Here is an 18,371-nt window from a genome sequence, read left to right on the forward strand (position 1 = left end):
ATATAATAATACTAATACTTGTAATATTACTACATTCCAACAGTACAGCGCTTCACTAAAGGTGGTCACCTCGGTAAAATTCGCATTAATAAAGAGTGTTTTATTATTATGATGCAACAGAACCTGGATCTGGTTCACTCTACTTCCATTATTTCCTAAACAAAAAAAAATATTTGAAATCCGAACAACCCAGTGTCTTGGAATGAATGGTATTTGACGTTAGAGTTATTATCTGCATTTGCAATAATACACAATATGGTAAATGGTCTTTCGCTTGTACAGTATAGCGCTTTTCCACCTCCAAGGTACTAAAAAGCGCTTTGACACTGCTAGCACATCAACTACTGATTGACGCAGCACGAGGAGCAACTGGGGGTTCAGTATCTTGCCCCAGGACACTTCGACACGATCACTGGAGGACAGAAGATCGAATCCGCAACCTTCCCGTTGGGAAACGACCACTCTACCACCTGAGCCATGCCGCCCGCTAAATAGCCAAGAAAATCTCCACAAACATTTAAAAAACAAGCACTGCACTTAAAAAGCAATTATTTCTAAGCAGTTAGAGGATTAGAGCTAATAATTGTTGTATGCAAAAAGCTATTCGTTTTCCACTCATTACAGTGCATTCATTTTTGTGGCATATCCTAGTAAATTGCAATGAAAACAAGTTTAATTAAAGATAGATGTGCATCTTTTGTTGGACGTAGTGAATGGTATAAAGTAATGTTTGTTTTATTTTAAAGTAACATAAATGGACACGCAGGCTAGTTTCTTGCACAAGTTGTAATATAATTTTTAAATAAAACACATATTGTGGTGGTACGCTCCATCTCTCTGCCTCTACTTGCCGTCAATCTTGAGATTCTGTGTGCAAGAATATTTCCCAGTGAAAAAATGAAGCATGGGACAAAAGAGGATCTGCATGTCTTCACATTGTAACAGCGTGCTGTGGGTCATAATGTTCTCACACCCAATATACTGTAGGTGCAGCTTTTCTGAAGCAATCAAAAATGCAGTTTTTTTTACTTCTCAAAAGCCATAAAACAGACATATTTATTAGCATGGAATATTTTGCAACGGTGGGGCCTCCATCTGTGACAGCGTGAACTCATCCACAAACATTTGCATCCCAGAAATGGTGTGATTGGTGGACTTCACTGCAGTCTTGACACTGGCACTACATCACTCTGGAGTGGGCACTACAAGGACAGCCGTTTGGAACTTGAATGTCACCAGAGTTGCAGAAATGGCGTCTCAATAGTAGAAGAAGTAACGATATTTCATATACAGTATATGTGACTACGTTGGCTTACAGGATCAAATAATGCAGTGGAAATTTTAGTCTAATATGTACTCAGTCAGACCTAACAGGCAGTGAGTGTTAAAGTGCCTGCAGCTTGTCTAAAATCAGCATCTAACACATCTCTGAGCTTGTAGGTCTGACCACAAATCTTCCTTGCCTGATCTCACTTATTTACATCCAAGTGACAGGTCCCACATGGTAATGTATTGGGGATGGCCTTTTAGAGACAGTCTGTACAGAAACTGTAAACACAGTCAAAGCAATGCAGCAATACTGATATGCCAGCCTGTATAAACTCACGCTATTCACTTTTAATCAGTTGGGCTACAATGGAGGCGGGAGAATTGCTTTTTGAGTTCTGAACTCCTGTTTCCATGTCAGTGATGCTGCCGTTATGGCTCAGACGTCCTTTAGAATGACTAGGCTTGTCACCATTGCACTAACAATTCTTGTGTGTAACTAAGAGCAGTGTGATATTTCAAATGCATTGCATGACACACAACATTAATATCACTTTTATGGAACAGGAAGTGATCATGTTAAAATGCAAATAGGCCGTTCATGGAAGCGGATGTTATTGCAGACATTTGTTGGTCAACATAAGAACCCTAAGAACAACAACAGGTTTGTGTCACAGTGGACTTCCAATTTGTATGTGTGTCATTAAAAGGTCATCAAGTGTCACTGTAGTAACACAGGTGGTGACTTGTCGCTTACCCATTTCATGAAAAGTATGATGATTTAGTGTACCATTGTTTCAAAAGATAAACTGTCACAGTTTTAATTCATTTATTTTCATCAAAGATGCATTAAAATGCAGTGATGCTCTTACCTGCCATAGTAGAAATGCCAAGAATCACACCGATGGACAACTCAATCTGTGTGCCCTGAAGGGTAAGAAAAACACAATAACTTGTTCATCGCAGTCTTTTGTCTTTTTCCATTTTAAAAATATAATCTGACCACTTAAATTTAAATATAAACAAAAACTGTAGGTAATAACTATACAGACGCCTGCTGGTAAGTTATTAAAGCGAAAGTGAGGAGCTTTTAAATTCTTGCCAATAAACCATTAATGTGTGACAAAACATCAGGCATTGGTGGTTGCTCATTTCAGAAGGTTCACATTATTGTCTCAAAGTCTCAAAGATGGCGCCCTCCGTGGCAGACGTCTCTGTGACACTCTCCCGTGTTTTTCTATTTTTTGCTATTTTATTGTTCATTTTGGACATTCAACACACTCACGCAGTACATTACAACAGAGAGACACTTTTGAACATCGGCAGGGTTCACCATGAACCTTCATTTAGCCTCTCAGACTTTGCCTTTCTTCTGCGCCGGGAGAACGCAGCAGCCTGCGGACCTGGTGAGCTGAATACCCGGCGAGCAAAGCATCCGAGGCGTAAACGAGGCAAGCGAGCCGGCCTGCATGCTAGGCTAAAAGCTAGAGCGACGAGGCCACCGCTACCAAGCCTGCTGCTAGCCAACGTCCGCTCTCTTGAAAACAAGATGGACGAACTACGAGCAAGGATTACAGCTCAACGTGAGATCAGGGAATGCTGTGTCCTCACCTTCACAGAAACCTGGCTGACGGAGGATATACCGGACTCGGCGATCCAGTTGGAATCATTTGCTGCTTACCGGGGAGATCGGACTTTAGCGTCTGGTAAACACAGAGGTGGCGGCGTCTGTGTTTACGTAAACAAACGGTGGTGCACAGACGTACAGACGATGGAAAAGCACTGCTCGCAGGACATTGAGCTGCTGATGGTGAAATGCAGACCTTTTTATTTGCCTCGTGAGTTTAGCGCTGTGTATTTAACTGCTGTTTACATCCCACCACGAGCTAACACTGCTAATGCACTAGGCCTCCTGCATGACATCATTGATAAACACGAGACCAAACACCCAGACGCTGTATTTATTATATCTGGCGATTTCAACCACTGTAACCTCAGGACTGTCCTCCCCAAATATTACCAGCATGTGAGCTTTCCCACAAGGGAAAATAACATCCTGGACCAAGTCTACAGCAACATGAAAGGTGCTTTGAAGGCTGTTCCAAGACCCCACTTTGGAAAGGCTGACCACATCTCTATATTCCTTTATCCAACATACAGACAACTTCTTAAAAAAGCTCCCCCTGTACGTACAGCAGTTAAAGTATGGAATGAAGAAACTGATCAAGTACTTCAGGACTGCTTTGGCTGCACAAACTGGGATGTGTTTAAAACTGCAGCGGGGAGGGAAGATTGTACTGTTGATTTGGATGAATATGCTTCTGCTGTTACTGGCTACATTAGCACATGCATAGAGACTGTTACCACCACCAAGTATTACAGAAAATACCCTAACCAAAAACAGTGGATGAACTGTGATGTAAGGGCTAAGCTACGTGCTCGTTCGACTGCATTTGTCATGGGCACCGCTGATGACTACAAAAAGGCCAGATATGACCTGAGGAGGTCCATACGGGAGGCCAAGAGGCAGTACAGACAGAAGCTGGAGGGCTACTATTCCACCTCAGACCCTCGGCGCATGTGGGCGGGGCTCCAGCACATCACAGACTATCGACAGCAGAGTAGCGTAGCCACGTCCAGCCAAACCACACTTCCTGATGAGTTGAATGAGTTCTACGCCCGCTTTGACACCCAAACTCCTGATGAGCAGAGAGGGTGGCTGGACTTGGGGAGCACACAGGACTCACCTCTCATGGTGACATCAGCTGATGTGCGCAGGGTTCTAAACAAAACAAACCCACGAAAAGCAGCAGGGCCAGACAACATCTCAGGACGTGCACTTCGGGTTTGCTCATCAGAGCTAGCTGATGTGCTTGCTGACATATTTAACCTGTCGCTTGCACAAGCATCTGTACCGACCTGCTTTAAGTCCACCACCATAGTGCCCGTACCCAAGAAGAGCAACGTGACCTGCTTGAATGACTATCGCCCTATAGCACTCACTCCTATTGTTATGAAGTGCTTTGAAAGATTAGTCATGACCCACATCAAAAAGAGCATCCCGGCGGCAACCGTGGACCCTCTACAGTTTGCATATCGCCAGAACCGGTCCACGGATGATGCAGTCAACACTGCCATCCACACAGCCCTTTCTCACCTACAGGGCCAGGACACATACGTCAGAATGCTATTTATAGACTATAGCTCTGCATTCAATACAGTCAGCCCCCACAAACTCACAGATAAGCTCCTCACACTTGGCCTGTCTCCCTCCCTCTGTAACTGGGTGTTTAACTTTCTCACAGGCAGGCCCCAGTCAGTCAGAGTCCACAACCGCACATCCAGCTCAAGAATTGTGAGCACTGGGACCCCACAGGGGTGTGTGCTGAGTCCACTCCTCTACACGCTCTTCACCTACGATTGCGTGGCCTCCCAGAACAACACCAGCATCATTAAATTTGCAGATGACACTACAGTCATCGGACTGATCACTGGTGGTGTTGAAACATCATACAGAAGAGAGGTGGCGGACCTCATAGCTTGGTGTCGTGATAACAATCTCCTTCTCAATACAGATAAGACTAAAGAGATGATCATCGACCCAAGAACAAGGGAAAAGGAGCCGCATAGACCCCTGTTTATTGATGAGACTGAGGTGGAGAGGGTGAAAACCTTCAAGTTCCTTGGCACACACATCAGCGAGGACCTCACCTGGTCTCACAACACCCAACAAATTCTGAAGAAGTCCCAAAGGAGACTGTACTTCCTGAGAAGACTGAGGAAATTTGGCATGTCCACCACAATCCTGAGTTGCTTCTACAGATGCACTATCGAAAGTGTCCTTACCGCCTCCATCACTGTTTGGTACGGTAACTGTACAACACGTGATAGGAAGGCACTCCAGCGGGTGATCAAGACCTCACAGAACATTGTTGGGGCAGCCCTCCCCACACTGCAAGACATTTATAAATCTAGAGTCCTACGAAGAACACACAACCTCATCAAGGACAGCACACATCCACAACACTCACTATTCACACTCCTACCGTCAGGCAGACGCTACAGGAGTTTGAAGTCCAGGACCACAAGGCTGGCAAACAATTTTTACCCACAGGCCATCAGGCTCCTCAACGAAGCACTCGCACACGCCGCACGCAACACACGCACACACTCATAGCACTTTATTTATTTATTTATTTGTATTATTTACTTGTATTAATGTCTCGTCTGTTGTTGTTGCTTAATTTATTGGTATATATGTTTATGTGTTTATGTTTCTTATGTTCTTATTCTTTCATTTGTTTTCTTTCTTTTCTTGGGAGAATGAACAGAATAAGATTTTCATTGCATGGTATAACTGCTGTTTTACCATGCACATGACAATAAAACTCTCTTGAATCTTGAATTATTGACCTGCATAGGTTACTGGCCTGCATGGACCTGCTTGGGATGAGAACTAAATGACCAAGGCATCAATAACTCTTGACTTGTTAGTGGTGAGACATCTTATTCCAAGAAGAAATGCAATACAATTCTCCAAGCATCAATACGAGATGCTGACAAAAAAAAAAAGAAATGTGACATTGCAGAGACTGAGTGAAACATTAATGAGCAACGTCGTCATAGCAGAAGGCGGTGCATTGTACGTTATTGCATGTCTGAGTAGCAGCTATACTACATGAAATTTGATTATTTTGTTTGGCTGGTCTTCAGTAAGATGAATGAATGAAGATTACAGGAGCATGAAGGATGTTAGGAGACAGCTGGAGACACTGTGAAACAATGACAGAGTAGTAACTGTCACAGTCCCATCTGGGCTGTTGCTTTTCTGTCTAGTCACTTTGTCTGTGATTTCATTTCTCTGTTTTTGGGTTCACCCACTTCTCTCAACCTGACCAACAAAATTCCTCCCAAGTGTCCTACTGAGCTGTGTGAAATGACATGTAAAGATGTGACATCCTCACTGTAAGACACATACTAAAGACAAAGGCATTACACTGTGTTTCTTCATGCTTTCTGTCAGGGCTATACATCGTGTTTGCAACGACGTATCAGTACGTATGAGCCTTTCTTGAACACTTACGGCAACAATCATGATGCAGTTGTCCAGAAATCCAAATCCAACGAAAGGGAGTGCATTGTGCAGTAGAACTGAAAAATAAATAATGAAATAAACACAACAATAATTCACCAACAAGAACCACTTAGTGGTTAATAAACAACAACCATTTGATTCGATCGTGCCTTGTAGGGTGGAGTAGAATAATAATTGAACAGCTCTCTGCTGAGAGTAAAATGAATATAAAGTCACAGTCATGGGTGTTAAAAATGTAGATGACCTTATACAATTCCAATTTTATCTAAATATTAGAAGACAAAAAAATCAAAGATAGAAATAATTAATCTCTATAGTTACTTTCATCCATTACAAATACATATCAATTGCACTCAGTGAAGTTCTACATATTCTACACCACAGAAAAGTGCAAAAACAACATTGAACATACTGTCAAATCAATGATTTCTGTGAGGTAAAAATGAGTATTGCATCTCATGAGACAAATGTATCTAATGTGATGTTGGGACAGCATATTTGGAACCAACCAGTGTGAGGGGAGTCTTTCACTTACTTGTGATCCTGTTTTTAAAAGTTACATTTTACCATTGTTATTCTCCTGTCAAAGCCATCTGCTATAGGGCAAGGGCAAGGTCAGGTTTTTGTTTTCCCACTTTTTCTAGCAGTGTTGAAACCCTCACTGCAAGATCTTAATCTCCTGTCTAAACACCCACAGCAACAATTTAATCCCACAACAAAAATACAGACAGTCTCCCGACTGCTAGATATGAAATGCTTCACTGTTTTTGTTTTTAATATCAGTCTGAAGTCAGAGGCAAAGATAATTTATACAGATTTTGAGGGGCTTTCATTTTCCAAATTGTTGAAGTATTATAAAACCTGGGTGACATCATGGGGTTGTGTGCTGTGTAGGATGTACAGTGTTAATATGTTTTACTATAATCATCTTAACCAAGAACTCCGATTTTATTTTGAAATTGTCACTTCAAGTGCTTTGGCGTAATGCATGTCAAAGTAGAGAAAAGCTTGACTGCGTCTCGTCTTGCTGTGAAGTAACACCACAGAGTGATCAGAATCATATATATTTTTCTAAAGTTTGGAGAGAAGTCGTGCTTTCAAAACTGTGGTTTTGATTTAAAAAAATGACCATATTAACCTCTGCAGAAATGTAGTTTAGTCCAGAGGCAGGCTTATTTGACTCATAGCACAGATAAGATGACCCTCTTGGTGAGAGTCTGGTCCATTTATTTGCTCTGTCATTATCTGTGCACCAGGCCGTTTCCCAAATCGGCCTGCATTTTAATGTGGCTATTTCATTTACATGAAGGATTTTCCTACAGTGTTGATCTGGAAGCAAATCTCCTGTTTGCCACGCACCACCTGATGTGTTTCTGTGTCCCACACTTAACTTAGTTAGACAATAACTTGCTTTGTTGAGTGCAACATTCAAGTACTAGAGATTGCTGAATGACTAGTGTTGCTTTTACGATTACTGTTTACCTACTGTTTCTGATAAAGCAGTAAAAACAGCAAAATTTTCACTACTACATGGGAAACACTGCGCTTTAGATGGGAGGATTCGTACATTGCATCCAGTCCAGTTTAAAGGTCTTCCTTAAAGGGGTAAAAGAATTATGCATGATACGGCATATCATTTACACTAATATAAAAAAAATACCAAAATAAATACCAAAAATAAAAAAAAACACTTCTTACCATATCTTAACTGTGCTGCGGTAGGTGGCGCAATCTCGAGCTGCCCTGTTGACAAAGAGAAGATGAACATATTGCAGCTAGAAAAGGAAGAAAAGTCTGGCATGCTTTGTGACACAAATGTACATTTTGGTACTCAAGCTAGCATAGAATATGGGGCTAAAAAGCACATGAAATGTAGATATAGAAGTGCATCAGAGAAATGGAAGTATGATGTCAGAAAATGATACACAACAATGGACAGGTGACAGCGTGCAGGGATACGGCGGGAGACAAGTCGCTGTTGATGTACTACACTGCTGACGGGGATGTCATCCCACTTCATGTCAAAAAAATCCAAACTATCCCTTTAAGGTGCAGCCATATTGGCTAGGGGTGTCGCAAGATCTTGCAAGATTAAAAAGTGACGATATTTCTCATTTGAGAAAAGCTGTCTCGTGGGAACAGGTCATCCAGAACTCTCAGACTGGGAGCTATGTATGGAATTGATACTGTGAATGATAATACATCTAATATGGAAGTGGCAGTGTGTGAGGCAGGACTGGAATTGCACATTAAGTGCTTTACACACACTTTAAAAGGGAGATGGATGGGTAGGTAGGTACTGTATGTGCAAAGGACATGATACCGACCCTTCTACTACTACTATTACTACTACTATTAACGCAACTACTACTGTTGGACACTGTCAACAGAGCGCTTCACGACCAGTTCAGTTGTTTTTAGTTGCTATGAAGAAAAAGAAGAAAACTGGGGAGAGGACACATCCCTAAGGGACACCGGTACTGATTACGTCGAAGGCTGGAAGGTCTATTCCCTACAATTAACCTGTCAGGAAGCTTGTAATCCATTGACCGATGGCTACAAAAACATTGAGCTGCCGTCGGTTAATACATATCCATCTTGAGCGTGTTTGATGTGAACGACTTTTCAGGAGATGTGGAGTAACTATGGAATGTCACATGAAAAAAGATGTCACATGCACATTTCCACTTCAGGGTGTGAGATGGAGATCAGCAACACAAATAGTGCGACAATGCACCGGTGCGACAAAAGTGTAACCTGCTAATAAATTACATAAAAAGAAGCAAAGGAACGGGACACAGTGCTGCATCGTGACATTAACCAAAAAACAATCCTCACTCATTGTTATTCACTATATTTCATAAAATGATGCAATTCATGTTCTTCCCATATCAGTTCATTCCCATGGTGACATGCAAGTGACGACTGTGACAACTCTCTGTCAATCACTCAACAGATAATGTGTCTAGCTCCACCTTACCACTACCACACTTCAATCTCAGGGAAAAACTCAACTTAAAAACATTTATATGCGAGAACAACGCTAAAAAACCACAGCATTTCAGTATGTGGAATGAAATTATGGAACGGATTGAGAAAGAACTCAAACAAAGCACTTAGATGAGCGATTTCGGGAAACAGTAACAGCAGTTGATATTTGCAAAATAAAGAAAGAAGAGTATTGAACTTATTTTATGTTTATTTGTATTTATTATTTATTTTTTATTATTATATTGATTATTATATGATTAATATTTATTATGAATGTGGAAAAACCTTGACAATTATATCACCATATTGTTACACTACTTTATCACTTTTCTATGTATTAAAAATATCGCATATGAAATACAAGAAGTGAATAAATGTACAGCAACAGATGTGAAACGGATGGGGGGTAGGATTCAATAAGCTTTGCTTCTTCCTACTCCTTTTAGACATGTGGAACTGTGAATTGTACTATGTGATGTATTCCATTGTAACTTGTATGCATGTTCAAATAAAATTAAACTATTACCATTACCAGACCACGATGGTTCTTAATGCAACAAAAGTGAAACCAAATTTGGCATGACTGGTTGTTTTAGTACAATTTACAACTTTGGATGTAAAGTGTACCAAAATACACTACACGACTTAGTTCCAGCTGTGCTATACAGAACAGTAACAAGCCGATAACTCCAGTCAGTCGCTTTGAAGGCCGAGGGCAATAAAGTCGTTTCCTCTTGCAGGTTCTGTGAAATTGGATTTGTTTCACGCCGATCTGTGGAAATAGGAGTCCAATTTCCACATGCGGACGTCTATTTTCATCTGTCACAGGCATTTCAGAGGTATGCCAGAAGAAAACACCACTTGTTTTAACCTGCAATTTCGGATTGGTGTAATAGAGTCACGTTATTTTTTTCAAATTCGATTAAACATGAGTGTTTTCTTGACTTCATACCGTGTCAGCCTGTTTTTTTCCTCCATGTGTAGCTTCAAATCCTGTTCTCCTTTCCTTTCAGGATGTGGGGTCACATGACACGTTTCCGTCTCATGTTGCTGAGAGACATATAGATGAAAGATCTCGAACAGCAAATTGTGTGTTTGTCATCAAGTCACATTTCGCGAGACCACACAGACATTTGTGAGGCTACTGCAGAACCTCTTTGTAGTTAATCCACACATTAACTTCTAAACACACCAGATAAGAGATTTGTTTTTCTCTCCTATCTACTGAACATCACCTCGCCATTTATTGGCTGACATGGCTAAAGGCCTGCAAGGTCCCCTGGTGTAAGGCATTGATTGTGTGGTGTGTCAAATCCCGCAGCGCTGCCCTCCCGCAAGAAATTGGGCTCAGCAGGAAGGAGCGGGAAAAGCCTCTAATGGAGTGTGATGAGCAGCTAACCACGGGCAGGGACTCGGCAGCGGCCATAGACTATTGCCTTAATCTTGCATTTTTGTCCTAGAGCAATACTGCAGATAAATTGTGGCCGATTATGGCCGCATTGACAGATAAGAGTTTAAAAGGTTGGAACTGTCAATGGGCCTGTCAGTTACAACAACCCACCAAGAAGCACTTTCACATCCTTTAACAAAGTGTTTATTCTGAGAGGTTAAACTGCACCCACCCAAGCATGCATTTCAATGCACTACCCAATGCAACAAGCTAAAATATGCTCATGTATGGCATTACGCTTATCCCTTTTGTGATATGGTGATATGTAATAAATACTCTTCAGAAAGCCAGAGCGCATTTACTGTACATGATCAAGCTTAAAAATATTTCCGCGTCCATTGAGCTGACTGCATATAAACCAGTGGGAAACTAAATGCAATTTTGAAGTCACAATGTGTCATACTGGATATGTTTTGATACATTTCATTAAGCAAGTGGGTCACGTGGGAAAGATAGCACATTACAGGTTAATCAACAAAAATATGTACAAAAAAACTGACATGTTAACATCTTAAGTACAGTTACAGAAATAACTTTTTTTCTGTGATAGATGGAGACACTATTAGCACATTTTAACAACTGTTAATGACTCTTAATGCATTACATAAACATATACTATAAGTATGAAAATGACTTATTATTTTGATATGACGATCGACTTCTCGGGTACGGAATAAATCCCAAAAAAAATAATAAAAATGCTGGCTTGACGATCCTCTTCAGGCTCAGGTGTTACCGAGGCAGAATACAGAACATTTGCAGAGGCGTTGTTCATCTCAGACTGTGGAATATCATTCTCTGCTCGGTGTGTGTTTTTACTGGCAAATGTCATGCTCATTTCCCCTTTGGATTTGATCCATTTTGTGCTTTCTCATTAAGGAAGCATGAGATGCAGCACACACGAATACGAACCGATGCTGCATTTTCATTTTTTTTTGGCACATACTGTACTGCTGCATTATACTGATACGTGGGGGAGAGAGAGCCATTCACCAAGCTCAAAGCATTGCAGTATTTTTCTATGATTTATGAGACAGAACACAAGAAATTACCCACACAGAATATGGGCCACAGTGACAGTGATGAGGAAAAAGACAGCTGAAATGTAACACTTATTGTAGGAAAAATAATAAGATAGTCACATTTGTACTCAGCTGGTATGTAGTACAAATACAGTATGTGAGCAGAACATCACAAGAACATTAATCAGTGTGACTTAAGAGGACTCTAAATACCCGCTTCAATCCCCAGAAACACCAATTAGGCAGCAGAATACAAAGAGACAAAACAACAATAAATCCTTGAAATATTGCCCTGACTAACAAGACAGGGGAGCAGCTTCATACTAGTAGGAAATGGCAAAAATATATTTTAATTGGGCTGTTTAAAACATCTCCAAAGACAGTCTACAGTGAATTCATCTTCACTCTGACCATAAAGAGATGCTGTTGCAGTTCCTCAGAGATGATGATGATGATGAATCCATGTGCACATTTGATCTCAGCCTCAATCCATTTTCATGTTGATGCGCTACCATCTGCTCGGAACAAAATTACAGTCAATGCAGCTCATTTGATTTTATATTAGGATGACTTCTCTCTCAACGCAACCTCAAGCAGCTTAATGGAATTTGGATAATTATACAATTTCCATGTTTTGACCATGAAATAATTTTGGTCCAGACCCTTTGCTAATAGCTATTATTACACTTCCACATTCCAAGCTCTATGTACTGTATGAGGGGCTGAACAAAGGCCTTTACAAAAATACACAGTTCAGCTTGTTTTCTCATTTCCAGGTGGAACGTTTGTGGTCAATGTGCATTACAGCCACATCTGCCCACACAAATTCTGGTGTAAAGGTTCTGATGCAAAAAGAGTCAAACACAACCGGCCATGTCTGGGATAGAGAGAGAATAGAGGCTTGTGTTAAAGATTTGAAATTGTTGTGTTAAATTAAATTCTTTCACATTTCCCACAGGGGGGCGAGTCCACTAATTGAAAGTCGTGGAATAATTAAAAGTCTTGGAATGATATTTAACCTGTCGCTTGCACAAGCATCTGTACCGACCTGCTTTAAGTCCACCACCATAGTACCCGTACCCAAGAAGAGCAACGTGACCTGCTTGAATGACTATCGCCCCATAGCACTCACTCCTATTGTTATGAAGTGCTTTGAAAGAATAGTCATGACCCACATCAAAAAGAGCATCCCGGCGGCAACTGTGGACCCTCTACAGTTTGCATATCGCCAGAACCGGTCCACGGATGATGCAGTCAACACTGCCATCCACACAGCCCTTTCTCACCTACAGGGCCAGGACACATATGCCAGAATGCTATTTATAGACTATAGCTCTGCTTTTAATACAGTCAGCCCCCACAAACTCACAGATAAGCTCCTCACACTTGGCCTGTCTCCCTCCCTCTGTAACTGGGTGTTTAACTTTCTCACAGGCAGACCCCAGTCAGTCAGAGTCCACAATCGCACATCCAGCTCAAGAATTGTGAGCACTGGGACCCCACAGGGGTGTGTGCTGAGTCCGCTCCTCTACACGCTCTTCACCTACGATTGCGTGGCCTCCCAGAACAACACCAGCATCATTAAATTTGCGGATGACACTACAGTCATCGGACTGATCACTGGTGGTGTTGAAACGTCATACAGAAGAGAGGAGGAGGACCTCATAGCTTGGTGTTGTGCTAACAATCTCCTTCTCAATACAGATAAGACTAAAGAGATGATCATCGACCCAAAAACAAGGGAAAAGGAGCCACATAGACCCCTGTTTATTGATGAGACTGAGGTGGAGAGGGTGAAAACCTTCAAGTTCCTTGGCACACACATCAGCGAGGACCTCACCTGGTCTCACAACACCCAACAAATTCTGAAGAAGTCCCAAAGGAGACTGTACTTCCTGAGAAGACTGAGGAAATTTGGCATGTCCACCACAAGCCTGAGTTGCTTCTACAGATGCACTATCGCAAGTGTCCTTACCGCCTCCATCACTGTTTGGTACGGTAACTGTACAACACGTGATAGGAAGGCACTCCAGCGGGTGATCAAGACCTCACAGAACATTGTTGGGGCAGCCCTCCCCTCACTGCAAGACATTTATAAAACCAGAGTCCTATGCAGAACACACAACCTCATCAAGGACAGCACACATCCACAACACTCATTATTCACACTCCTACCGTCAGGCAGACGCTACAGGAGTTTGAAGTCCAGGACCACAAGGCTGGCAAACAGCTTTTACCCACAGGCCATCAGGCTTCTCAACGAAGCACTCACACACGCCGCACGCAACACAAACACACACTCATAGCACTTTATTTATTTGTATGAATGTCTCTTCTTTTTGTTGCTGCTTAATTTATTGGTATATATGTTTATGTTCTTATTCTTTCTTGTGTTTTCTCTCTTTTCTTGGGAGGATGAACAGAATAAGATTTTCATTGCATGGTATTACTGCTGTTTTACTATGCACATGACAATAAAACTCTCTTGAATCTTGAATCTTGAATGATCCTTCTTCGAGTTTTCTTACGCTTAATATGTCTTTGAATCTCTTTCTATTTAATGTACAGCAGATGAGAAAGGAGACAATGTTTTAGGGCAATGATTCTCAACTGGTAGGTCGCGGGTCTTTGCCTGGGCAAAAAAAAAAAAAATGTAATGACCCGATGTCCAAAAATGCGCCTTGCATTTCTTGTCTGTGCTCTTTGCTTGCTAGGCCATCACGAGGTGTGTGCCTGGGCAACAGCAAAACTATAGCAAAAAGTCCCTTTAAATGGTCCCTGACGCGATTCATCAACTTTGCTTAAATATGTTATACATTGTTTGTAATTATCTTCTACATTGTTAGATTTTTGAATGCGAACGGTAAATTTGAAAAAGTTCCATTTATAGTTCATGGCGCCAACTAGGTCGTAGCTCAGCCTCATTTCCGGAAGTTACGTCATCGGGGTAACGCACCTCAGCTATAGCAGAGTAAACAACTTCTCGACATAGATCGTCGACTTGGTTCAGTATATTTTTCATCAAAATAGTAGCCATGCCAAAATGTTGTACTGCTGCTGGATGTTCAAAGTATGCGATTAATACTATAAGTTGGTTTTCTTTTCTAAAAGAGGAAGGTTTAAGACAACAATGGACAAAGCAAGTGCAGACAACGAGAGACAGATGGACGGCCACCTTGAGTTCTGTTCTTTGCATCATTTCACTGATGATTGCTTCAAAGGAACACCTGACAAGAAGCATTTGGCTTGAAAGTACTGTACTGTATGAACGCATTTTGAAAAAAGATGCTATTCCATCAGTGCACAGGAAAAAACCAAGACAACAAGAACGACCATTATGCCAAAGTTGGCACAAGAGAGTAAGTCATGTCTTGTTTACATAATATCTTCTATACACTATTACACAAAAGCGACAAGGCTGCAAAGGATTATCCAAGTTATATCTTTTGACAGTGATATGTTTCCTGTGGGGGGCGGCAGTGGACATTCATCATCTTTGACGAACGGCCGCATATACAATAAAACAGGCCATAAAAACCCCTTTACGCTCATTAAGAAGCCGATTTAAAACAATAATTGAAGGATAAGCAACTCCAGAGTAATTTACACGTACCATTCTGTGTTTTGAAGGCAACCAATCTTCATCTACATGTCTTAAGGCTTAAGTCCATGTTCTCCAAGTTCTCTATTTCATCTCCAAATGTTTCTTCCTCCTATAAAACCACAGCTCAAATCTTCGCTATCATCACTGTAAACATCCTCTGTCTCGTACACCGCCATGTTTGTTTACTATTATTCTGATGATGTCACTTCTGGAAATTAAGGCTGAACTGTGAGAGCTAGTTTGTCATGGCTGGCACCATGAAATATAAATGTCATTTTTGCCAATTTACCGTTCGCTTTCAAAAATCGAACAGTATACAACGTAACTACAAACAATAAACAACATATTTTAGCAAAGTTGAAGAATCATTTACAAGCGACGTCATCCTGGCAACGGCCATCTTTCAATACAAACATTACTATCTGCACTAATGATTGGATGTTAGAGGCACACCTCTTCTTGGCATACACCACAGCAAGGCCAGAGAAAACAAATATAGTGCCTTGAGGATAAACAGAGTGAGTGATAGCATCTTGCTTGTTGAGTTTTACCACAGTCAGCTTTATCTTTTCTACTCGTCTCTTTATACTGTATTTGGAAAAGATAATGACATTCAGTAGAAGGCTGAACTATCTGAATCAGAATATGTACCAATATACATAGATATACAGTACATATTCTGCATAATTTACACAATGACAAAACACCTTCACCGAGGCAATTGATACTATATTCATCCAACAGCATTGAGCAGACCCATTAGACACCAAAGTATTCCTGGACTGACAATTTCCCTTTTGCAAGACTAATAAAGACTTATTCTGTTCTATTCTATAAAGTACAAATATGGCACAAGTCATCTGCAACGCCCACATAAGGTGTTTTAGTTTCATTAATAATTCTTCGTGTACAGTCCTGGATGCCATTTTCCATGCTGGTTCATGAGGCTGCAGTACCAAGTCTGGCCACTACACCAAATGGATGAATCCCCGTCTCTGGGGGTTTAAGCTTTTCATTTGTATGCCACAAAAATAAACCGGTATGAGCAAACAAGTCCATAAATGTAGGACAGTAGAGCTTTTTTCACCTTGATATCTATCATTAAATATGTATAAACATGTAATGGAGCTGCAGTGAATGATACATTCACTTTGAATGTGCAACAAAGTAAGTTAGGCTCAAAGGGGCCGGGTGATGAGTAAGCGTGACAGTTAGGAATAGAGCACAAGTTTTAAAACAAACTAAAAAAGAAGCTAACTTAAATTTTACTGGGGTTTTTTGGAGGTCATGGTGTCCCATGAAAGCAACAGTGAATCTTGAATATGATTAGCATCAAAGACAAAAAGCATTATGAATATCACTATCCCAGTAATAGTATTACCCAAGCGTCGGTGGTGCCACTGTAATTAGATATATTAAGTGATCCGTCTGCCTCAATTTTGCAATAAAGTTGAGCCCTTTGCACCACTTTTCATTTTGAATACAGCCAGCTGAGGAAATGCATACGTATAATCAATTATGGTTGTTTTGTAACTTGGTCTTCTTCCTAAATTCAGAACAGTTACTGGCACTTTAATTTAAATTTGTTCATCAATTTAATATAAGGACAAGTCTCCTCAAAGTGGTACCAGGGGCATGACGCACAGACTAAAGGGATTTGCAGCTCTAACCAAATAAAAATATATTGCAAATACACTGAATAAACAGAAGAAACAATGTTGAATATTTTCTTAGTGTCCGTTGTGTATAAAACACGATCTGATGTCAATTTCAGCCCGTTTGCACATCGCCATTTTGTGACATGCAAAAGTGTCACAAAGACAAATCAATAATACTAAACGGCGGAACTTATGTTTCAGCTGCTGCGATTTTCCGAAGTATAACACCTCACTGTGCACCAAACTTGTACTTTGACCAAACTCTGACAAAACGTGTATGTGTCGCAAACGTCACCAGCGTATTCTGCACACAATGAAACTAAAATTTAATAGCAGAAGAGAAAAGGCAAATGAGCTGACCTCTGCCTTGGCACACAATGTGAACTTCAAGAGTATTTGCGTGTTATTTGTCCAGTTTTTCATCAAAAATTCAGACAATAACAAAGGTGACACTGATTAAAATCAGAAATATGGAGTACTGTCAAGGATATGTGTTACTGTCAGGATTTCTGCTGATTCCTACTTTTTTTTCAAATCAATACACTTTGAGATACTATTTTTTTTACATCATGCTTCCGTGGAAGGTAAAGTGTGTTACGGCAGTGCTAACTAACAATGTTTTAAAGAACATGGTGTTGAGTCTCGCACAGAGTTTGAAACGGGGCCCATCCATTAGCGCCGTGTTATATGCAAGATACGTCGCCAGTTTGTGGTTTAAGGTAAGTTTATAGCATTTACATTATTTTACTGTGCTTTCATTGAATGTTGTATGTTCAGTAAGCATTGCTTTGTTGTTTAATGGGGGTTGTTTCAAGTAAAAGCGGAAAATGTAGGTTGTTGCTTGTTCTGTCATGCTTTTGGATTCCCTTTCAGGAGACTGACCCACACATTAACATAACAATGAAAACGTCTTTTTTTAAAAAAGATAATGATGCTCAGTCTCAACTGACACTGACAGAGAAGTATTAATTTAAATATGGGTTTATTGCACTGTTGCAGAATGGCACGGCATCACACCCAGAGGTGTTTCGATTACAAAATTTGAGGAGTCACAATAGAATAAAAACATGCCTTTGTATGTGATACAGTGTTTCCCACAGGACTACAATTTATCTGTGGTGTTGGCTTGATGATGTCATTGTGCTAATTTGCCAAATTTACCATGACGCAAAACCCCGGCTAGACTTCGTGGACGGGTAAAACTGAGCTTTTTGATTTGTGTCATAACAAATGTGCGACATTATCTCATGTTTTTAAACCTTATTTAAATAACAGAACATGAAGA

General features: G+C 40.7%; 1 protein-coding gene across 1 annotated transcript in view; it reads right to left on the reverse strand.

Annotated features, from left to right (window-relative positions):
- Positions 1 to 18,371, reverse strand: part of LOC129184676 (transmembrane protein 65-like) — a 41,157-nt gene that overhangs the window by 12,229 nt on the left and 10,557 nt on the right. The window contains exons 3-5 of the mRNA XM_054780834.1: positions 8,060 to 8,104; positions 6,350 to 6,417; positions 2,139 to 2,193 (exon numbers count right to left, since the gene is read on the reverse strand). Of these exons, the coding sequence (XP_054636809.1) occupies positions 2,139 to 2,193; positions 6,350 to 6,417; positions 8,060 to 8,104 (168 nt within the window). The remainder of the gene's footprint in view (positions 1 to 2,138; positions 2,194 to 6,349; positions 6,418 to 8,059; positions 8,105 to 18,371) is intronic.

Source organism: Dunckerocampus dactyliophorus, chromosome 7, assembly GCF_027744805.1.
Source record: "Dunckerocampus dactyliophorus isolate RoL2022-P2 chromosome 7, RoL_Ddac_1.1, whole genome shotgun sequence".
Lineage (NCBI taxonomy): Eukaryota > Metazoa > Chordata > Actinopteri > Syngnathiformes > Syngnathidae > Dunckerocampus > Dunckerocampus dactyliophorus.